Raw genomic sequence first — 24,377 nt, 5'->3', positions numbered from 1 at the left:
TCGTGAAGGGGTGGGTGGGCACAGTAATGGGCACAGCAGAGGCATCCATGCCAGCTTGTTGATGTGCCTTTGTGTCTGTCTGTCTGTCTGTCTGTCTGTCAGTCAGCCTGCTGCTCCACAGTCTGCCTCAACACCGCAATATGGATCAAACCTAGAAATTGGGTCAACCACAAATAAAGCAGAGTTGCAGCAGAGGCAGGAGGGAAGAGGAGGCAGAAGAGAATAGAGGCGAGAGCAGGGGACATCCATTTGAATTTGGAAGGTGGTGGGGAAATGTAGGGCATGCATATTTAAGAAAGCACTGCTGGAGAGAGGGGAGTATTATAGCTGGCAGTGAGTAGAATCACTCATGCAGATCTCTTGTCTGACTGATGGAAAGGGAATGAGACAGGGGGACTGTTGACTTCAAAGAAATACTCAAGCTATTTTTTGAGACACACTCTTATTTACTTAGGCTGTCAATTTCCATTTCCCCATAAACCATCCTTCATATTTACTGGGTGAGGTCTCTGCAGATGTGTTAGCTACCAGGGTGTGGCTGCTTTGACTTGGATGACCACTAGTATGAATGCATCTATGACTAACTAAATTCCAATTGAAAAATTTAATGTCTGCCTTTATTGCTGATGCTTTAATATTTACCAAAATGTTTTAAGTTGTGTGACATGCAAGAGGAAACAGCTTCGAAACATCCACCTGCTGAATGAAAAATTGCAAGGAGGAAAATGTTTTGCCAGAATAAACCTGCCATGTTTTTTTCAACATTTGAGCTGAGGTAACTTGTGCTCATCTTCTTCAGTGATTGCAGACATTTGGAAACAGCGCAGTATTATAGTAATAAATAATCAGAACATCTTTGAATAACATGGTGTTTCTTTTTTGAGATGTCTGAACCTGCACATAGCATCAGTCCTACACAGGGACGGTCCAAACGACTGAGAATATATTGTGTTATAAGAGTCATTTGCAGTCATTAAATGCATTTTTCCAATAACCAAATTGCTGATGTTGCTCCTTACCCTACAAAACATGACAACAACTCACTAAATTAAAGTTAACAAAAATCATTTTAAATCTTTAGGAAACAAAGAAACAAAAAACATTAGTTATCAGAATATGTAACTACAAGTCCTTTATATGTTTACAAAACTAAAATAATTTAAAAAAAAAAAAATCAAATGAGTTCAGCCAACTAGTATTTCTAGTGCCGACTAGCGAGGGTAGCAACTTTTAATTGACTAGTCGACTTACCACACACATCCCTAGTCCTACAGTGACATGGGTAGACTACACTGAATAGATAAATAGAGCTAGTAATCTTAAAATCGTCATTTTAACATGCCATCTAATTCTTTATTAATGATTCCCAACCATCTCCCAGGTTACCTTACTGGCTTCTGATTGCGTTCTATATTTACCTGAAATTGTATGAAGCTGAAAACAAGGAATCGGTGGCGTTGGCATTAATCATCCAGTATAGAAAAGTTAACGACATCTACATGATCTTGTATCTTGTCAAACATCTCAGAACTTAATTAAATGTGTTTATTAGGTGGTGTAGCTACAGTACTTAATACTATTTGGAGGGCGGGAGTGTAGGGTCCTGCCATCACTCTACTTACTGTTGTACTGTCATACCCAGTAATTAGGAGATCGTAACAGGTTGATAGAGTCTCACATTCACCAAGACAAATATGCTGAAACAAATCCTTAACCTCTAAATGCACAATTATTTCCAATTTACTTTGAGGTTAATCCAATGCAATCTAGCCTTGACTTCCAAAAGTGGCACTCAAAAGAGCCAGGGTTATCCTCGAGTCAACCCTTGTTTGGTATCTCACTTTGAGCAATGTGGCCCACTGCTGAATTGCATGCTCTGAAGCCCATAACTCTTCAATCCAGGAAGGCCGCCACCACATGCCTACCCATGGGCTAATACACAACTGAGTGCGCCAGCAAGGGTGCACCAAGGTGGTAAAACCCTAGATATGTGGGGATGCCCAGCTTGCAGCGGTACAGATGTCACAAAAACAATACCTTAATGCCCCACTTCAGGGCCCATGAGGTAGCCATAACCCTGGTGGAATTAACCCTGCATTCCCCGTGGAGGCTTCAATCCATGGCTTTCAAAAGCCAAAATGATAGCCTCCACTACCTAGTGTTACAGACAATGGCGAGATACATGCTTTCTTCTATGAGAAGAGGCCCATATTGCAAAGAGCTGGTTACCCTTCCAAAATCCCAGAGTCCTGTCCAAATAGGTGAGACAGAGGGAATTAAGCCACCTGGGTTGAAAGGCTAGCAGCTCAAGTGTGGTACAACTATAAGAAGTCTCTTTAAGCTGCTGGTTTGGGTGGAACATCACCTTCCCATAGTCAGGAGCAATTGCAATCAGGATGCATGCACTGACAAAGCATATAATTTACTTATCTGCTTGGCTGATGTCAATGCCAGCAACAGGATAGTTTTAAGAGACAGCATCTTTAAGTCTGCACACTTAAAGGGCTCAAAAGACAACGTTAGAGTGCCTCCAAAACAATGGGCAGGTCCCAAAATGGAACTTAGGTTTACATACAGGTCACAGCCAGTGGGCTCCCTTCATAAACCTCAGTATCAGAGAGTATTTGACCAACAGATGCATTACCAAAGCGCACTTCGCAGGCTGAAATCACGGCGAAGTAAGCCATACCCTTGTCCAGTAAATCCTGGTGGAAGCATCACAGTCAATCATGATCAGTGATGGAACTCAGAAAAATTATGTCCCCTACCTTACACCATCTCTCAAACACGTACCACTTATTATCTTGTGATGAGGGCCAGTTGATAGCCTACTTGGCTGCTGCCTACTTGCATACCTCATCCAGATAGACCTCATGGGTACAGAGAAGGGCTCAGCCTCCCTGCTGATGGAGCTGCTGGGCTTATCCATGGGCTTCGCCACAGCATTGGAAAGGCAGGGATCACCTTTCCCCTGCCTGGGCATGGCTGGGCATGCTTTACTCCCATACATGCGAGAGGATGGATGCAGAGCCGATGGGGGTCCTTCCCTGAGATGGTTAAACCACAAGCAGCTGGGCAAGGGCATGACCCAACACCCTTGACCTTACCATCAGCGTTCCCCTGAGAGGATACAGGGATAGCAAATGAAGAACCCTTGACAGCTAGACGTAGCTACGAACACACAAGCTCACCTTGACGTGTCGGAGACTACTTTGACGGTTATTGGTGAACAGTGAAGTTGAAAAAGTCAGGGCAGCTGAAGACCTTATAGGGATGACACCAGTACCATTACCAATTCTGCTCATCGGTCTGATTTTCTGTTATTCCCTTCTTGATTCCTGATTAGTTTTTTTGTGTGGAAAAAAGAAGGCCTACACATTTTTTCAGCATCAATGCAACTATTATATTATCACTTCTACTGATCACACTGTAGCAACAGTCTGTCATCATATAAAATGGATGAAAAGAAAGGATGTTGATAGCATTTATTTTCATTTAGCTTTTCTTAGTCAAAGAAAAAATCTGCTAAGCCTGCCTACGTGGTGCAAATATTACCGTAACATAGGATGTTTGTATAACATAGGATGTAACAGACGTGCTGCTCAGTTGGGAAGCAGTGGCACTTCTGCGTTTAGTGTTAAGATGCATGGCATTCCTTGAATATAAACCCATGTTGCGCAGAAAGATGTTTCAGCACATTACTGGTGTTTCCACCCTTACTTGAAATGATCATTTTACAAATGCTACAAGCAGCACGGCTGTAGTCTTTCTTTGTGAAATGAAGCCACCCTTTGAATTGTCTCCTCATTTCGCCGTGACTCCTTCTTGTTGCAAGTTTCCAGCAGTGTAGATGCTTGAGTTTGACATCATGGTTTTGCAATGCGCAACTAACAGAAGAACATGCCCACATCAATAAAAGGGATTGATCAGCTCAGAGGCATACCATTCCCATGGATTAGACAATTTTGAACCAGCTCTCGATTCCCATCTGTTGGACCTCAAGTGATCCTCACAAGGAAGAAAGTGAGAATTCAGTATTTGGGGCCCTGACCCTGCCCTGACCAGAGGTTTGGCAAAATAACCCAAGAGTTGAATAGAGAGGGTATTAAAAGTTAGTGAAACGTAAAGGAGTAAGTCATGATCTTTGTTTTTTAAGGCAAAACAAATAGGATTTATTTACTTGAAAACCTCTTGAATGAGTTCTTATCCCATGGAAGAAGAATTGACTGTCACAACCAGTAGCTGCAGCTGATCTTTGGCGGGTTATAACTTGGATGAAAGGGCAGTGCGCAGCTCCAGCTGGCTCCAGCCCAGTTTAACCCCTGAGGGTGTTTGTATTAAATCAGCTCCAGCATCTATCAACACGCACATAGACGTGGCTTTAATGTGGCTGCCGTATTTAAGTGGTTTGGGTATCAGTTACTGATGTGGAAACAGAGTGTGTGTTTGCCCCCTGTCCTTTACACACACACTTACACCCACACACACACCAACTCCGCATGCCTGCCTCACAGTGTTATCTGAAGTCCAGCCAGAGGTCTCGCCAACAAGCCAGTTTGTACCCATGATGTTTGTCCCCTCCAAACCTGAGCAGCTGTTAAGAGACTTCGGTCCTCGCCCAGCTCTCAGCAGAAGTGGAACACAGTGGTTGTTGAGCTGTTCCCTAATACCCCTATGATTCATACTTGTTCTGCTCGCTTTCCCAGAATGCCGCTGTGCATGCCTCACTGTGCTGAGGTCCTTGCCCTCGCCAACATTGTATCAGTGGATTACTCATTCCTCCACTGGGGCAACATACCGCATTGTGTGCATTTGTGTGTGTGTGGCTGCGCAGTGTTGATTGCTCAGACAGTAATGGCTTGTTTTTCAAGTGCTACTGTAGAACAAGCTGTGGTGACACAGTGCTGCTGTTCATACAGAATCAAGATTAGCTGTCGTGTTCAGCACTTGGTTTGTTGAGCGTTTCAGTGTTTACAAGGTTCATTTTATTATCAGTCAGTGTCTAAAGTCTTAAGTCAGTTTTTGTCTTTTTAGAGCTAAACCACAGACTGTATATTAAGATGGATGACGTGACAGCCCCCCAAAAGTGAAGCCAAAAGTTCTTAGTCGCCCCCTGGTGGCTGGCTGCAGTGTAGGTCACAAACCCCACCTACTCATTGTTAGCGGAGACAAATAAAATACGCATCAAATGAATATTTCCCCAAAATGGTTTCTCTCATTTTAGGTAGTTCTCATCACACCAGTGTATGTTCAAGTGTTTCTCTGATATGTGGTTTTGATTAGTCATTGGATGCAGTAAAAAAAGGTGTGACATCATCAGTGACAGCTGTGACTGACTCACGACTGGTGGGAACATCTGTATCCTGAATATTTTGGTTTCATTTTTGCACAGTGGCAGGAAGTGGAGATGTGTTGTTTATCTTTATATACAGTCTTTAGATGAAAACAGTCATCAGCTGCCTGAAAATTAATCTGCAACTGTTTTGATAGTTGATCAATATGTTAAGCTTTCAAGCCAAAAAATGTCAAAAATTTCTAGTTCTTGCACCTCAGAACTAAATATGTGATGATATACTTGGACTTTTATAAGAGTAATTTGAATATCATTGGGTTATAGACGGTTGGCGAGATCACATACACAATATTAATTTGTCAACTTGTACATTTTATAGGTCAAACAACTAATCAAGAATAGAATTTGCAGTTAAATTGATAATGAAAATATTCAGAAATTGTAGCCCTAGATTACTTATTATATTCTGAGGGCAGGATTTTTCTTAAAAAACAAACCACAACAAAAAAGCATATATAGACTCACAAAAATATTACCTCACAATCACCACTTACGACCCACTAGCAGTGGTGTCTGTATCTGCTCTCCTTCTGTATTTTCTTATTTTCCTCTTATTTTGGTTTGTTCGGGACATTTCTGGGTATCAACCTTTGGGAAGTGGTGTGTATCCCCCAGCCAATAGCAGCGCAAAGTCAGGACTATTTATAAAAATGTAGCAACCAGCCATCTCTCTCCTCTGCTCTGTGGATGCGAGCTGCAGGTCTTTGTGTCTGTTTCACTCCATTTCCACCCAGCAGTACGGTTCAGTTCGGTACTAATGGAACCGTTTCATACTATCCCTATTTTTGGTCCCCCCTATGTTGGGGTACCTAGCACACAGATCTGGTACTAAAAGGTGGAACTGTGAACAAGCTGTAAGGAATTGATCTTCAGGCGTTAAAAGATTGATTTCGACCAGATTATGTGAACAGCATATATTCAAATCCTCACTTAGAGAAAAAAAAGGCATTGCAGAGCGTCATTCCTGTGGGCTCCAGCCGGCTGAGCTTGCCCGACAATGACTAAATGCACAAACTGACTATTTTTAGATATCTCATCGATAGAGACACTCACTCCAGCCTGTTCTGAAAATGTCGGTGTGTAACTCCGTTCTGCGGACAATAAACGAGGTGAAGACTTCTCTCTGTGTCACCAGTGATGAGGAAATACAGTGAGCGCTGAACGGAGCAGTGAATGACAACAACTCCGCCCACATTTAAGGGTACTATTTGCGGTGGAAATGCTGAACGGACCTAAGGTCTAGGTACCATGTCTGAAGGGTTACTTTTGGTTCTGAAGGTACCATACCAAAAGTGTTTGGTGGAAACGCAGCTCTAGATCCAGGGCAAGGTTGAGCCACACAAACACAAGCATGCACTTTTGCCAAATTTATACACAATCTGGCAATGCGGCATCTTCCTACAGGGTTTTGCGGAGGTGTGGGTGTGTTTATTTGTGCTTCAGAATGTAATGACTGTGAAACAATAAGAAAATTTTATTTCTCTGATTCACTGATTTGTTCTTGTCAGTGCTGCACCCTCAGTTCATTCACCCTCTAGCTGGCTTGATCACCACTGCTCTCTTAGTCTTGTCGAGCCGAGGAGAAGAGGCAAAGTTTGAATGTTGTGTTTCTAAAAATAAAGTGACAAATCCTGCATAGTATGCCTTTAAAACTCCATATGCAAGTGTCATAATGTTTTGGTCAGATGTGGTTGAACAGGCTATGTTTAAATCATTCAAGTTTGTACAGTTTGTTGCTGTTTGACTGCAAGGTTAAAAGACTGACACCTTAAGAGACGGAGGCGGATCAAGAGAGGGAGAGGTTTGATCTCAGAGCGGTTATTACTTTAGAGTCCTGTTCCTCTCACAGGTGCATATTTGGACGTCCTCGACACATTCCCCTCCCCAGTGTGTTTTTTGATTAGCAGCATTGCATGAAAGCTGCCCTGGTCACTGAGAGGCCTCCTCTACGGAATTTGCTAGCCACTATCTAATCAGGTTTTCTCACTCTGTCAGATGTTAGCTATTTATCAACCACGCTGCTGACGACAGAGCAGCATCATCTCCCTGAAGCTTAATAGTGCAGCTTATGGCCTTCAGTCATTTTTATTGTGCAGTCTTTGTCCCAATATACAGCTGACCCTTTGGTCAACTCTGAGTTGAGACAATACAGAGTTGTTAAGATGAGGTGTTCACAATGTGATGCTTGTCGCTGGCCCCAGGATACACACTGCTCTACTTTAAATATCTCATGTTTAGTTGATGGCACGTTTTTGATGTTAATGGGCTGTGAAATCGGCTTAGTGTGACTTCTCTGTGCATCGTGACAGAGGCCTGGTTTTTGAAAGTCTGACTGTGATGTTATCTTTACATAAATGTGTGTGCACACCAGGGAAATCACAGCAATATTACTTGTGTAAGAAAAAAAGAAAAAGATATAAGGTATTTCTAACAAATGTGAGCAGGAAGCGAAAAGTTGTTTTTAATACATTGAGCAAACTAAGCTGCAGCTTCCTGTCTGCTTTGTGGTTACAAAAAAAATGCCCTTTTATGAGACTGACCTCGTAGGTCTTCAAATAATTGCTCTCCTTACATTTTGCACACCCTGTTTACTCGTATATGAAGTTTTGTTGGCTTGGTTTGTTGTGGTTGTTGTGCATTGTCGTCAGGTTTGGTCGGTGGTCTGTATCCATGCCAGCTGGAAGGAAAGCCAACACAGAGTGTCCTATCTTGTTTGCCACAGAGTGTGAATTGAAGAGCTAGCGAGCTATCTGGACAGAGAGGTGTGAAGAGGAACCCTGCCGACAGCAACAAACACCACGCTTTCCAAAGTTCACAGGGCTGCAAAAAATCATGCGTCCTGTAGAACAGTCTGTCAGCCAACTTTGTGAAAATTAGTGAACGCAGAGTGTGAAAGGTTAGAAAAACAAGGAGGACCGTGTGAGAGCAGACAATGAGAAAAAGGTCAGTGATCTGGATGCTTGGAGAAAGAGGACAGTAAAATTTATGACTTTGGCCCCCTGGAGACTTCGGTTTCATGTGTCTTTCTAAACAACCACAAACTCAGTCTGTCTTGATGCTCTGTGCACAGCTTGTCCTCAGCAGATAAACAGATAAATCAGATGTTTTTGTTTCTCATTGGGTAAGAATCCAGGTTTATATTTACACTGGCATCTTGATTTTCCCCACTAATTGTCAAGTGTGTTTGTATGTCTGTGTGTGCACTGCAATCATACACTGACTACCTCCCACTGACCTCCCAACTCACACCCTGTTCCAGCTTGTACTTATGTGGACATTCATGTAGCAGAAGACCAGTTCTCAGAAATCTAATCCTCCCCTCTCCTTCTCCGACTATGACAACACAGCTTCTCCGCTGTCAACCACTGCTTACTCACACATGCACACGCACGGAGTTATATTAGGGGTTTACAAAGAAAAATTACATCGTACATCTCATACTGAATCACTTTACAAAGCATGCTGTAATGTAGAGCAGCTGTAAACTACTGTTGGCACCCGGCCTGCACCTCATCAAAAGTAAATTATCCTTTCAACACAACCACCATCACTTAGTGGAATGAAAAACCTTCATTTCAACTGTGCGAAGTGACACATTATACTGTGTTGGAAAGGCCCAGAGAGTCATGTTATATAAGTCAGTGTTAAATATTACATTTACATCTAACATGACACATCTTGTTTCTCTCTCTCTGCAGACTACCTGGCAAAGCATGGCCGTCTCAGTGAGCTAGAGGCCAGGAGGAAGTTCTGGCAGATCCTGTCGGCGGTGGAGTATTGTCACAACCGCAACATCGTCCACAGGGACCTGAAGGCGGAGAATCTGCTCCTGGATGGCCACATGAACATCAAGATTGCAGGTATTGTAACAACATAGTGCAGGAGAATCCATAAACTCATTCGTGGATGAGAAATGCAGGACGTCTGCAAGGAATTATTTAGTTTGAGCCATTGCCTGCCATGATCTCAGTGCCGGCGTAGCTCAGAAATGTCTTAACTACCTGCCCGGGCCGTTTGCACAGTGTTGAGAAGTGGTCTGGGTTGCTCGCAAGATAGCTGTTAGCTGAAAGATGCCAGGACAGACTTCTTAAAATCTCACTAACGGTCCAAAGGCTTGTGTCACCTTCTCCAAACTTATGATCAGGAGTGATCAAACATCCCTCCCTGGTGACTCCTAGCTTTAAATCGAGGGGGTAACAATAAAGATAGAAGACAAAAGGTGGAACCGACCCAGAGGCAGAGATCTGAGACTAAGCTGGAGGTCTGTAGTACAAGCTTCAAAGTGTGATTATTAAGGAACTGGCATTTAGAGCTAGCCAGTGAGAATGTCACCCCACTGCTGTTTTCCTGAGTGGAGGAGGGGAAGACTGGGATGGAAAGAGTTTGGGTCTAATTGGAGGAGGAGAGGAGGTGATAAATTGGATTGGCTACTTTGGAGACAAAGTAGTGGGTGAGAGGATGAAGGGAGAATGATAAGGAGTGGTGCATAGCAGGGTGGCAGGGCTGCAGCTGTGACAATGCTCTGGAAGAGGCAGAGGTTTATCTTAGGCTTTACTCAGAGCTGATGCTAGAATCCATGTAAGGTGAGCTGATAACATGAGGAGACTAAAATACAGGTGTGAAAAGATACCTTTGACACTGAATATGAATGTGTGCTATAGGAAAAATGCCCTTTTGCTGTCAAAGGAATTCATGTCATGGCATAGTAGATGAGCATCTCAGTTAAAGGAAAAATGAAACTGAGAAAAGCTGATTTTTCACATTAACACGGACCTGGTTAAAAATCGGCAAAGTATCCCTTTAAGCTTCGTGCTTTTATTGCTTCTTAAAGGTAAAATCAAATAAGGACAAATTAGACAGACCTATACAATAAGTAATAAAGAACCAAATGTTTCACTTGCCTCATTACTTGCATCATCCTGTCCACCGTTTCTCAGAAGGGTCCGAGATGATAAGCTGGTGATGTTATTACCCCAGCAGTAATTTTCATAAACATGTCTGACTCACAGGCGATTGTCCGCACAGAAGATTAGATTTGAAGCAGGAAAACAATGAACAGAACATTACAGTACCTGGCTTGTGATTAGAGAAAACGTCTTTGGGGAGGACATCAGCAGCAGGGTACATTTTGTACTCTTACCCACAACACGCTCTGGCAAGTTTGGTAAATGGTACATTGAGTATAGATTTGTACAGTTCATGAGAAAGAAAGTCCTCACCTCACCGTACTGCATCAGTAACACTGGTGTCAATTAACATCAGCCATCCGTTCAACCTTTGTGTTAATGCTGAGCTCGAGCTGCTTCTAATGATTATTTACATTATCAATTAATCTGTTGATTATTTCAGACCTTAAAGGTGCCCTGTATTTGAAACCTGTATTTTAAACATTCATGTTTACCAGCAAGAGATCTTTATTACCCTTGCTGGAGCATTTCTGCATATCTTGGCCCATTGCCGCTGTCTGTAAGATCAGTGTAATAGAATGTAATAGCTGGCAGGAATGTTTATCATGTTACCTGATATATGCGTGTGCGTATATGCAACCCCTCATGCACCACTGGTGCTTAAAAAAAAAAAAATTAAAAAAAAAAAAAACGATCTGCAGGTTATCTTCAAATGCAAGTGGGTGTAGGGCTGCACCTAACATCTTTTAGTCTATGAAATGTCAGAAAAACATCCTCAGATTGCTTGTTTGTTGGTTGATATCTCCTTTGTGTTCGACTCTCTGTACATTATCTGTGCATTTTATGTGTATTAAGTGCAAATTAATTTAGTGAAATTCACCATGTAAGCACTGTAGAAAATAAAACAATGAAGGCCTTAAAGTGATGTTTAAAAACTGCTTCACAAACCTTTTTAGAAATGCCCGAAGACTCACCTTTAGTCTGTGTCCTTGCTTTTATTGAATCTCACTGAAATCTTTATTTGTTTAAATGTTCTAACTGATTATGCAACCCTGTACTTAATAAAAACATAATGAAATGATTTGCAAATCCTTTTGGACCTATATTGAACAGAATACAGTACAGCGACAAGTTCAAATTCAAACTGATACATTTTGTTGTTTTTGTAAATGCACACTCATTCTGAATTTGATTCCTGCAACACGTTCCAGTCGGGACAGGAGCATGTTCACCACTGTGTGACATCACCTTTTCTTTTGACAACACTAGTAAGCGTTTGGGAACTGAGGACACTAACTGTTGAAGTTTTGTAAAATGAAATTCCTTCCTCTTCTGGCTTGATGTACCACTTAAGCTTCTTAACTGACTGACGTATTTTGGACTTCATATTGCGCGTTCAATAGGCGACAGGTCTGGGCCGCAGGCAGGCCGGTAGAGTATTTACATTCTTTTACAACAAAGCCACGCTGTTGTAACACAGAATGTGTCTCATTGTCTTGCTGGAAAAAAAGCAGAGACATCCTTGATAAAGACGTTTGGAGCACATATTGCTCCAAAACCTGTATGTACCTTTTAGCCTTCATGGTGCCTTCAAAGATGTGTAAGTTACCCATGATGCCATGGGTGCTAACACACCTCCAAACCTTCACAAATGCTGGCTTTTAAACTTTGCGCTGATAGCAATCTAGATGGTCCTTTTCCTCTTTAGCCCAGAGGGCACGACATCCATGATTTACAAAAGCAAATCAAAATGTGGACTCGTCAACCCACAGCAACCTTTTCCACTTTGTGTCAGCCTATCCCAGATTAGCTCAGGCACAGAGAAATCAGTGGTGTTTCTGGATATTGTTGATATATGGCTTTCACTTTGCATTATAGAGTCCTAACTTACATTTGTAGATGCAGCAACGATCTCTGTTTACTGACAGTGGTTTTCCAAAGTGTGCCTATATAGTAATATCCTTTTATGCAATCATATTGGTTTTCAATGCAGTGCTGCCTGAAGGAACAAAGGTCACAGGCATTCAATATTGGTTTTCAGGCTTGCCCCTTAGGTGCAGAGATTTCCCCAGATCCTATGAATCCTTTGATGATATTACGGATTGTAGATGTGAAATCTCTAAATTTACTCCAATTGTGCATTGTGAGATTTTGTTCTTAAACTGTTTGTAGACACAGTTTTACACAAAATGGTGAACGTTGCCCTTCGATGATGCCGCAATAATGATACTACCACCTGTGACCAATAACCTGTTTACCTGTGGAATATTCCAGGTGTTTTTGAGCATTACTCAACTTTCTTTTTGTCTTTTTGTCCGTCTTTTGTTGCTCCTATCCCAGCTTTTTTGGAACGTGTTACAGACATCAAATTCAGAATAAGTGTATAATTTCCCAAAAAACAATAAAGTTTCTCAGTTTGAACATTAAATATCTTGTCTTTGTGCTGTATACAATTGAATATAGGTCCAACAGGATTTGCAAATCATTTCATTTTGTTTTTTATTTACACAGTGTCCCTTTTTTGGAACTAGGGTTGTAAATGTTTGTGTGTATATATGTATCTGGGCTCATTTTGCAGAGATGCAAGATTAGATGTGCAGTTGTTAAACCATTGCAGAGATGCACCGATGCAGCTTTTTCAGTTTCGATACTGATCCTGATGCTGTGGCTTTGAGTATCACCCGATACCAATCTGATACCATGGTTGACCTAAAAAGCTATATACCTTTACATGTAGAACAGAAAAGACTAGAGGCATCAGGCATTGATGACTAAACAGTTCTTTCCTAAGATAAAATGAAACAAGATGAAACCAATTAATGCAGTGATGAACTATGTATTTTTAACAAAAATAAACAATTGTGCAACAGCAGTTGAAATAGTGTGAAATACCTCCACACAGCAGATTCTCTTCCTTCGCTCCATGATGTATGACGTAGCTCATGTCGCAATAAATTTAAAGGGTAAGGATCGCCTCAGGTATGGGTTGCATTTTCCGATACCCGATCCATCTATTTTGATGATATCGGGGCCGATATTGATCCAGATACTGGATTGGTGCATCCCTACACCATTGTAGTTTAAAATATGCTTCAGGGGAGTATATAGAATTTTAAAATATAAATATGTTACCACAAACACATGGTGAACCTGGAGCCTTTGTGTCCACTGCAGGTCTAGTGCCCTTGGGCAGATGCTCATTGGTCTTGTTGGTAATCCAGCCTTGCTGACCAACTGTCCAAGATCTAAAGATATTCAATTTACAATAAGATAAAATGGTTAAAGGCAGGAAATCGTCACATTTGTGAAGCCAGCACCAGTAAATGTTTGGCATTTTTGCTTGCTGAATGACTTAAACAGCTAATTGGAAGAAAGACAGAGCACCGATGCCTCTGGGTTTTTCCTGCAGTCCAGTGATGTCTTCCTGCTTTCTAAAGGCCACTTCTGGTCAGTCTGTATGAACCTTAACCAGGCAGCAGTCAGTCAAAGAAAGGTCATGTTCATGGTGGCTGCAGAGGAGAGGGAGAGTGGCAGCGGGGGGGTGCCCTTCATGTTCTCACTTCAAACAGCCCCATTACGTTCGAGTTGACAGATTGAAGGGGAGGGAAGGAGAGGAGGAGAAATAACAAAAAACAAAGACGAGTTGCTGGATCAGAGGAGGAGAGGAGGCAGTTTTTGTGGCTCCACAGGAAAATAGATGTCCCATGATTTGGGTTGTGTTGAGTTTTTATGGTAAAAAAAAAAGCAAAAATGGTTGAGGAGAACCTATTTCAAAAACAAAATCTGATATGTCATTATATATTGTCTTACCTCAAACTTAAACTGTATATTCAGTAAGTATTACTTGAGTTTTTCAAGGTTGAAACATCCATCTAGAGTGATGTCATTGGAAGTGCACCAAACCCTGAAGCAATTCGTGCTCAACTGAATGATGCAAAAGTGCAGACAATCTCCAGATCAAGGACACCTGTTGGGAAAACAGTTTCTAATTACGTGTTGTCGACACAATAGGTTCTACAATAACAGAAACAAATGAAAAACACAAGGGTTGGACAGTGTGACAGTAAACAATACTGGGAAACAATAGATAAGACGTGTGCTGGTTGGTGCGTTATTTGATTTACAGGATTTTTGCAACAAACTTGATATGTCAGTATTCAGCTTATTGAATTACCCCTGAACAAATGTTCTCCTTGAGCTTCAGAGTTTTCATTCATTCTTGACCTTGAAAACACAGTTGACAGAACAATGTCACCTCGAGCTTTTCATCAGATAACAACAGGGTTCCTGCAGATCCGTGAAAAGTCTTCAAGAAAATAAGGCCATTATTGGTATTAAAATGTTGTAAATCAAGATTTCAAATGTATTTAAAATGCTAAGACATGAGTTGTATAAATTTATGAATAGCCTTTCTCTGACATCACATGTAAAATCTCTAAACAATTGGTAACATCTATTTTTCCTAAATAATTTACAGAATGTGTTTCGCATTAACCCAGATCAGGATTGTTGAACCACCACCGCTCATATTTTGTTTTGAGCTGCGATGCTCAGAGCAGAGGACCCACTGTCTGCAAGCTAGCTGTCACTGTACCTTGGACGACATTGTGAAGTGCAAATCGAATGAAAATTGGTTATTTAACTAAGATTTTGCAGCATGGGTGAAAACAGTTCAGGGCAATGCATGCGAGGCTTGGTGTATGTTATGCAAAAAGCTTTTTCAAACTTGGCATGATGGGATCCCACATGCAAAGTGAGGTAAAACAAAACCACCAAGAAAATTTCCAACAAATGTACAAGCTGTGTTCTACCCTCGTCTACACCACGAGACAAAAAAGGAATGTTATATGTTACAACAAACATTTCGGCAAAATTTTCCCTAACCCTAAAAAATTAATGTTGGTTAATGGTTGTGTTTTTTTTCCCTTCAGTTTTATTTACTGTAAAATTGGTCTTAAATTTAATTCCCAGTGGTGTTTTAAAAGTCTTAAATCTAACCCTGTACATATACTTGGTTCTCATTTTTCCATGATAGCGCTGTCATCTGTTTTGCCAGTAACAAACAGATCTAAAAAGATTTTCTCTTTCTTCCCTACGTTATGGTCTTTTGGATGCAACCTAATAAGAAAATCTGGAGCTTCATAGTTAATTATTATGAATTAGTATTGATACACTCTCTTCCATCATATATTTTAACTCTAACTTTTTAATCTTACTACATTCTTAGACGCAATGGAAAAAATATCTCCTTAAATTGTCCACATTTAAAACCTAAATCTGGAATATTCTGGATATCCTGTACCAGTTGTTTTCCACTCCTAGCAAGCATTATAACCAAAATTTACAGAAGTTAAGATAAATTAAGTGCAAAAGAAGCAAGCAAAGAGCCACCAAAATAACTACCAATAGCCATTATAAGCTATGAATAGCCAGAATACCATACCTGAATTACACTTTTCATGTGTAAAAGTTAAATAGTCTGACTTTAATCAGTGAATTGTCCTTTATCATAAGAGTAGAAGAGGCTGAGTTTTGGCAACCTGAGGCATGCAAGGAGAAAGACAAGGAAGGAGAAAGTTTTTAGGTGATAACAACTGTGAGAGAAGAAACGAGACAAGGAGAGTAAATCACAGCAGTGCATCCTGAGCTGCAGCCATAACTATATCAATGCTCACACCTTATGAGAAATGACAGAGTAATATTTGTGACTACTGGATGCTGTCCTCTTACTGCAGTGTGATGATATCACTCACACACTTGTCATATCCACACACACTGCTCTATAAGCCGTTAGAGTGTATTCCAGTGCGACATGTTTAGGCTAATATTATGCTAAATACTTTTGTGTGCGACACACACACTCCCCCACCCCGCCCTTCCTGTTGAGCTGTGAGTGCTGTTAGTCGCCTGCAGCGTGCTGGAGCGTTTGACGTCAACCAGTCTGCTCAGTATTCAGCTCCATGAAATGGGTCACAGCTTCTGACGATAAACCAACTGCACTGCTCGGCTCTGCTCTGCCTGCATCTCACATCTCACCTTCACAGCAGCATCAGACAGTAAACATACTTGTAATATACCCCACTGTGGCGCTCCGCTTTACCCTCCACTTAATGTCAGCCACACCTGCTGCTAACTGCACTGCAGTAATTAAATGGATTGAATACACACACTCATATACATGGTGTCAAACCCGCCATTTCCTTGTCAGCTGGAGTTTGCACCAATCTCTCAGACCTGAGTCCTACATGCGTTTTTCCAGTGAACTAGCAGGAACTTATTGTGCTGCATTAACTGACCGGTGTTTCTATTGTTTTGTCCACAATTGTTTTTGTTTGGTAGACTAAATTACAGAAACACTTCTCTGTATAACGCAGTGTAATTCAACTGCAGACTCCAAAATGACCATAAAGTGTACTCAGCAGTTTCTAAAACCGTTTCAACAAACATGGAACATTATGACCTTCACTGAGGGAGGGTTTATTATAACTGTGTATTAGACTGCATCATTATTTAGCATTAGCAAGAATTAATCTTTGTGTTTTGGTCTGGTCGGGCTTTGTTCTCAAGACAAACACGAAATGTATCTTTTCCTGATAGGACCCCTTTTCTATCATTGAGTAGACTGACGACCCCTGACAGTGACATTTTATGGATATTTCATATAATATTAAATGCATAACAATAACAGTACAGACAGATAAACTGTAAAACTAACCCAAACAGTGAATGCAATAACTGTAGGACTGTGAATATTGCATCAAGGATGAATTTTCTTGATATTTTCAGAAATGTTTTATGCAGTTCTGTCTGTATTATGTATTTTTTTCTTTTTTAAGAATCATTCATACTTAGCCCGTTGGGAGCTGGGAGCAACATCACCTATCCTGTGCTGCTTTTAGACACCTTTCACTAGAATTTAAACCCTTGAACCCCTTTGAAAACATGGGGAAAAAGGCATTGAGCAACTTTGTAATAAAAAAAAAAAAAATTACAATTTTTTTTTTTTTAAACTGGGGGAAAAGTTAGGAAAAAATACATTTCTAATAATTATTATTATTATCACATATTTAAAATTATGGCGAAGAATTATTAGACTTTTTGAGCACCTTTTCCAGGTCATATCCCTGTTTGTGTTTAACTTTCCTTTTCTTTTTCCTTTTAACTCTTGTTTTTAATTTTCCCTTTTTACTAATTTCATACAGTGTTTTGTGTCATTTCTTTTTTTTGTTGTTGATTACCTTCTTCCCATGTTGTTGAAAGAAATCAAGCCAACTTGTTCAGGTTTCAAAGTGTCAGTAGGCTCCTTTTTCGACCAATTGAGTGTTTTCTTCTCCTTGATGCTGGACCATTGTTCTATTAGCTCTTTGAATGTTTTAACTGTGTACTTTTCTGACACAGGATGAAGCTCTTCAGCAGAGAGTGAAGGCTCTTTGGCTGTAGCTTGTGTTCAGGTCTTCACCCTGTCCTTATCCTGTGAGATTTTTTTTTATAGAAGTCTTTATCTTTAATAATAATCTTAACTGTGAAAATACCAATTTCACAGAAAAAAATGAAATGCTGAGATGTGGGCCTACTGCATATTTTTGGAAAAAGTTTTCTTACACACCTCACAATCAGGAGGGCTTTGTACCCCCCTGTGAAGCTTTTGCAACCCCCAGGTTGGGAACCAGTGCTCTAAGAAATTCAAGGACATATTCACATAAGGACTGCACAGCTTTTGTGGCTGCTAAACCTGCACAAATAAGACAAAAAGAAACTGTGTAATTCTCAAAGCACCCACAAAAGGTGAAATGCAAAATAGTGTCTTGGTGCTCCTGTTGTATTTACATGTATTTAGTTTAGGCAATATGCATACATTCACCATAAAATTCGCCCCTTTCTTGGCAAATGAGCTTCATTGCACAAACGGTCAGATGCACAAAAATCAGTGCTAATAGTCACACACAGTTACAGTAAAATTATTAGCATCTTTAGAAAGTTGGTGGAAACTGAAGCTCCTTTGTAAGGGTTGTCACACCCAGACGTTCAAGTACACATGGCAGCAATGGTTGTTGTCAAGCAAAGGCGTCGTCCTGCCAGGCATGCCTCTGCACCTCCTCAGTCAGGAGTTTAGCCTGTAGGTCTGAAATTTTTATTTTCATTTTCTCTCTGCTGTTATTCTGCCTTGTGTATTCTTGGCACAAAGGCACATTTATATTTTGACATATAATAATTAAAATCTTTAAAATTGGATAATTAAAAGAGTTACAAAATGGTGGAATTACACTTAGCTGCAAAACTTTATGGGTGTGTTTGCTCGGTAATATCACGAGCACAATATCTTTTGTGAATCTGACCCTGAGAAGGGGCAGATAGCAGCTGCAAGTGATGCACATTTTACAAAGGCTAATAGAAAGCTAATTTATCGTCATGCGATAGCTGATGGGTTTCAAGATTGCATTTCAGCCGCTTCGTTCCACCTCTCCGCATGCACTGTTTACCGTCATTCAAACGTGACTGGTTGACACTACTAGGACTAAAAATAAACTACAAACAGAAACCAGGACACTTGTGATCCCAAGTCTTCCTGTTGTTTTTAGAGATTAGCCTTGTGATAGTCTGGTGACCTGCCTAGGGTGCACCTCGCCTCTCACCCAATGTCAGCTGGAACAGCCCCGCCCAACCCTGAATAGGGTAAATGGTAACAGATAATGGGTGGATGGATCTCTAGATTAAATGATCAATAAAAGCTGGTAAATGCAGCTCTATGCAATGTGTGATGTGGCGTTGCTGCTAGCTGTATGTGTATATTGTTTGTAGGTAATTGTAAAGCATCATGATGCAGAACAGAGCAAAAGAAAAGGTATTGCTCACACATACTGTCTCTTACGCTCACACACTGCTTACTGTGCATGTGTGCCTTTGTGTGTGAACCCACATCACCTCCAACCCCATTATGTAAGACTGATCTTTTTTTTTTTAATCAGTGTTATTTATTTGTTTTGCAGTACATTTCTCTGTTTATGTAACTGTTTCGAATTATGGAAAAAGGGTGGGGGTGGAGGTTTAAATGAGCTTGATTGTCTGCTCCTGTAGCTGTCAGGTCCCATGACACATCCCAGGGCCCCACTGATAACGAACAAAATAAGCAATGAATTATTTTGTTTTATAGTTGAAAAGATTCCACTTAGAAATAAAAAGAGGCTGAGAAAACCACATCTGAGAAGCGACAACCAGCAAATGTTAAGGATTTTGTTCATGAAAAATTACTAAGAATTATGAATCAATTATGAATCAATTATCAAAATAGTGGTTAATTAATTTTCTGTTGATGCACTAATGGATTAATTACCTCGGCACCAGAAGTGAGCACCATTAACAAGTCTTGTGGAACCAAATGAGGAGGATAGACAAAGGATAATTTACTGGAGAAAGTTTGAGAACGAGGGAGATGGGATGAGAGGGAGGGAGACTGATACAAACTAATACAAAAAAGGGGGTTGGCTGAGTAATTGCAGGCACGCAAGTTGGCTCGGTGTGATTTGGCAGATGTAACTGCAGTTGGATTTTAATGAAAGGCATACGTGAACTCAGAGTGTACTTGTGCAAGAGTGAGTGAGATTTGATTCTTCAGAAGAACAAGACAGAAATCTGAAGGTTTAGTCACTTCACAGACAGCCAATCAGAGCACAGCGTTGATGACCTCATGTCAGTCTCTTGGGGAGGTTACCTCATACAAAGACCCGTTTCCTCAACGAAGAAAAATGTGGATCACATATTACATTATGCAAAACCTGCAGACCCCATGGAGACACTAATAAGCTCTCAGTTACAAGACGTAACCCACCTTTGTTCTGGATGTTTTCTTTGTGCATTTTCACCGACGCCTGCTCATCAGTCACTGCCGCAACACTCAACATATTCACCATGTACCTAACCTCTGCTTTTTGTCTCTGTGTTCAGCATGGGGCCTATACAAGGACTTTACAGTTTGAACAAGCTCTTATGTTTGGTATTATCTTTACCTCTCCTCCTAAACCACTGACCACCCACTCCTGCTGTTTTGCTTGGTGCAGATTTTGGATTCGGGAACTTCTTCCAGCCTGGGGAGCCTCTGGCCACGTGGTGCGGCAGCCCGCCTTATGCTGCTCCAGAGGTCTTTGAGGGCCAACAGTATGAGGGTCCACAGCTGGACATCTGGGTAAGATGAGTGATTGCATGGAGTAGGCAATTGTAAGAGATCTTCTTTGGTCGTGTGTGTGTGTGTTAATTTGTCTGTCCGCAGCTAATCTCACAAACTACTGGACCAATCAGCCTCATATTTTTTGTGCATATTTATGACTGTTTGCTCAAGGACCTCTTGTGGTTGCGCTGATTCATAACCGTTAAACAGTTTTATTGACTGTTTTATACCGTCATCGACTGCTGACTCCTGAGGCCCTGATCACACAGAAAGTGTTTTAGTAGCTGGAGGCAGCTTTTTGTAATTATCTTTAACGAGGATTAAGCTTTTCGCGTGCTGTTTTGCGTTGCTACATGCCCCATGTTTCTGCACTCTAGGCGCTTGGCATTTTAAACTCCTCAAGTTGAAAAAAGTTCAATTCTGGGTGGAAAAAAACACCCCACATCATCTCAGCTTTTTTCCCATTGTCCAACTGGATGATTTGAGAGGCGGGCCTCCCGTGGTGGTTGCGACACTAAGTTGGTTATAATGGAGAAACTGGTGGTGCTCAGTCGCTCGGCAGGACCAACGGACTCCCTCTAGTTAGTAATCATTTTTGTTATGCTAGGCCCGACGATAGATAGCAGGTTGTTAAACTGCCCCCAAGTCATCCTAAAATATGCTTGGAAACGGCCATCATTGAGGAGAAGCTCCTGGACCAACTCGTGGTACTCCTGTGATCCACCTCCTTTTTAGGGTCTCATGTACCCACACAGATCTACATTTCCATGTCCCCAACAAACTATTCACTGACGGGGCATCGGTAGCGTAGTGGATAGTGCCAGTGCCCCATGTACAGAGGCATTGCCTTGCTGCACTCTCTCTCTGTCTCCCCATTTCACCTTCTGTCCTGTCAACAAAGGCAAAAAAAGCCAATAAAAATAATCTTTAAAAACTATTCACTGACAGCCTCTCACCCTCAACCAGAGCTACAGGAAGTACCCTTTGCATGAACATTTTAGTAACTAGCGCCAAGCATCAGCGGCAACCTTAGTTTTGTTCTTTCCGCCACATGGTGTTGTCCAACAGTGGAAGCTTTGTAGAGGCATTTTACCTGTCCAGTTCTGTAGACTTGCAGATTTTGTTGACTTGGTTGTTCTTCTTTGATATCGGTGCCTCTACCATAAGTAAGTAAGTGGGCTACCAGTGGTCGAATTGTTATTTTTTAACAAGGGGGATGCAATGTAGCTTTGATTTTTTTGCATGCACACATAATCAAATATGACAGCACAGATGTGCAAAATTAATCAAGATAAAGAAAAATGGCATGACCTATACCTGCTGCCTTTAAAAACACAAATAATGCAGTAATATTGCTATTGCAATACAGACAAAAAAAATGTTTAGAGTATAAATAAGAGTAGTTCTAAAATAGCTGTGAAAATTAATCTTAGAGTAACTCTTATCCTATAGACATTTCCTTAGCCAGTTATAATTTCTCCTTACTCCTTGGGCTGATAATTGGTGATGCTGTCAGGTCCCTGTCCTGATACCTGCCTGGTTTCTCCCTGTCCCTCTTCTATCTATTGCATTAATATAGATAATAAATGTGCAAAGCAAAATTCATAAATAGAATTAGGAATAGTAGTGGTGACATAGCTGTGGAAATTAATCGCACAGTCACTTTTGTACTCTAGATATTTTCTCTCAGCCAGTTATAATCTCTCCTCACCTGTAAGGACCCTGCATGATCATCCTTGCTGGCCTCTGGTCCACTGTCTCCTCCCTGACCCTGCTCTTTATATTGTAGCAATAAAGATTAAAAAAATATGTGCAAAGCATTAGTGAGCACAAGTTCTTATTAAGGAGGAGTGGGTTTTTTCCTAGCATGAAACTAGCTAGCAAGTGATTTAACATAGGTAACATTAATATTAGTGTTCTTGTTAACTAGCTTAACTTGATACATTGGCATCTATTAATTAGTCATCATTTAGCGAACATTATCTACATGCAACAGCATTACTCAACTTACATGGTTTGTTTGGAAGAAACTGTAGCTACAAGGTTTTTTGCTTCTTGCTAGCTGGTTTGCTGAACATAGTTAACACAGTGGCACTGTCCATCCACTGTCTCATCTGTGCGATTGATTCAGATCACAACATGACAGCATGTGTATGCGCCTGACGCAGTCTACTCATGGTGCGTTTAAAGACGGCTCGGAAAAACACGTTACCACATGTTAAAAACGAATTGAACGGTTGTAACGGCTGCAAAAAGTGCAGGGGACGGAGGGCACAGATACGGGAAGTGCGGGGGACATGTTCCCTGTGTCCCTCTCTCAAATTACGTCTGTGCCTGCACACACAGATTCGAGATTAACAAGGGGGATGCTTTTTGGTCAATTTTCTAACAAAGGGGATGGCATCCCCCTCATCCCCCCTCAATTCGACCACTGTGGGCTATGTAGTTAAATGTTCTGTTTTAATCTATTTTAATTGTTATTTCCTACTTTATTGTGTTGTAGCATTCGGTATACAATATATATATATATATATATATATATAACAAAGAAAACGAAGTCTTGATGATTAAGCCAGCAGCTTTTGTTTCTGCCAGATGACGCTGATTACCCAGCCACAGTCTGTAGCCTGCTGTATGTTGCAATCACTTTCCATATTTTTCTGTGTTTGTGTTTCTCTGTGAGTGAAGACTATGCATTTGTGTGTATTGTGTAACAGTTGCCAACAATAATCATATAGCTTTATTTACATCCAGACGCATTGATTGATTTATCCAATGCCCTGACCTTGCTCTCTGTGTGTGCATCTATCATGTTCACAGAGTATGGGGGTGGTGCTGTATGTGCTGGTGTGTGGTGCTCTGCCCTTCGATGGGCCCACTCTGCCTGTGCTTCGACAGAGAGTCTTAGAAGGGAGGTTTCGCATCCCCTACTTCATGACTGAAGGTAAGAAGAGCCTCTGTGCAATACTGAGCATTAAATAAGATAAGAGACCATGCCAACTCCCACCTCTCTGTACCTCACATTCCTGTAAATTTAACGCATGCAGTGTTACTTGTCGGACATCCTCAAGTCTTTCTTATCACTTCATGTAGTTGATCCGAGGAAAAAATGGCATGAAAATTCCCGTGAGGAACACTGCCGCTTAGATGAATAGATCACACTCTTCTGCTTGAGCCATCATACTGTTGAATGTTCACTGCCACCAGTCAGGGGGTCATTTCATTAAGGAGAGAGCATCACGCTCAGTTGAAGGGGACACAGTAGAAGACACTCTGTCATTGTCCTCTTTAATGTGTATACGTGCGCCAGTGTGTATGTGCGTGCATGCAGGCTGCAGAGTGAGTCAGGTTTGCTAACTGTCTCAAAGGAGCCCTGCTGTTAGCGGCTGTGCTAGCTAGCTGGCAGCAGATTAAGTCCAGAGCTGGAGCTGTTTATGTAACCTGGGGAAGAGCCAGTGAAGCCTTCCAGCAGCTTGCCTGTCTGTCTCTCCGAGGAGACTCTGCCTGCCTGTCTGTCTGTTTGTATGTCTGTCTGACTCAGGCTCTGTATCTGTGAGACATCTTCCTGTCCATCTGTGGCCCTCTGTGTCCCATCTGTACGTCTTGCAGGACTTTCTTCACAGGGGGTGTGGTGAGAGAGTTGAGCAGATTTGCTCAGGACCTTGAAACAATTAAGACATAAGGGGAATGTAGGAGTGTAATGTCAGCTCTGTGGCCAGACTGACACTCAAACCCGCCTCCCCACCCCCAGTCCAGCCCCTGTTCCCCGAACAAGGAGAACAGAGTGTGCTGATTTCTTCATCCAGAAACCGTCCATCTCATCTCCTCTCGTCCCTCTCACGACTGTGGTGCAGAGCACAGCCTAGCACCGCACAGTAAACTCTCACTACAACGTTGTGGTTTACTCCCAAATTACTGACTTAATAACAACAATAGATGCTGTCTTCTGTCCCTC

At 41.4% G+C, this 24,377-nt stretch overlaps 1 protein-coding gene across 2 annotated transcripts in view; it reads left to right on the top strand.

The window, feature by feature from the left end:
* The window catches only part of sik2b (salt-inducible kinase 2b), a 56,119-nt gene that overhangs the window by 18,012 nt on the left and 13,730 nt on the right, over window positions 1-24,377 (top strand). For both annotated transcript variants that reach the window (XM_033632042.2, XM_033632041.2), the window contains exons 4-6: window positions 9,052-9,213; window positions 20,316-20,440; window positions 23,243-23,366. In XM_033632042.2, the coding sequence (XP_033487933.1) occupies window positions 9,052-9,213; window positions 20,316-20,440; window positions 23,243-23,366 (411 nt within the window). The remainder of the gene's footprint in view (window positions 1-9,051; window positions 9,214-20,315; window positions 20,441-23,242; window positions 23,367-24,377) is intronic.

Source organism: Epinephelus lanceolatus, chromosome 4 (genome assembly GCF_041903045.1).
Source record: "Epinephelus lanceolatus isolate andai-2023 chromosome 4, ASM4190304v1, whole genome shotgun sequence".
Classification (NCBI taxonomy): Eukaryota; Metazoa; Chordata; class Actinopteri; order Perciformes; family Serranidae; genus Epinephelus; species Epinephelus lanceolatus.
Note: the sequence above shows the minus strand (reverse complement) of the source record. Positions and strands in the feature narration are given on the sequence as shown.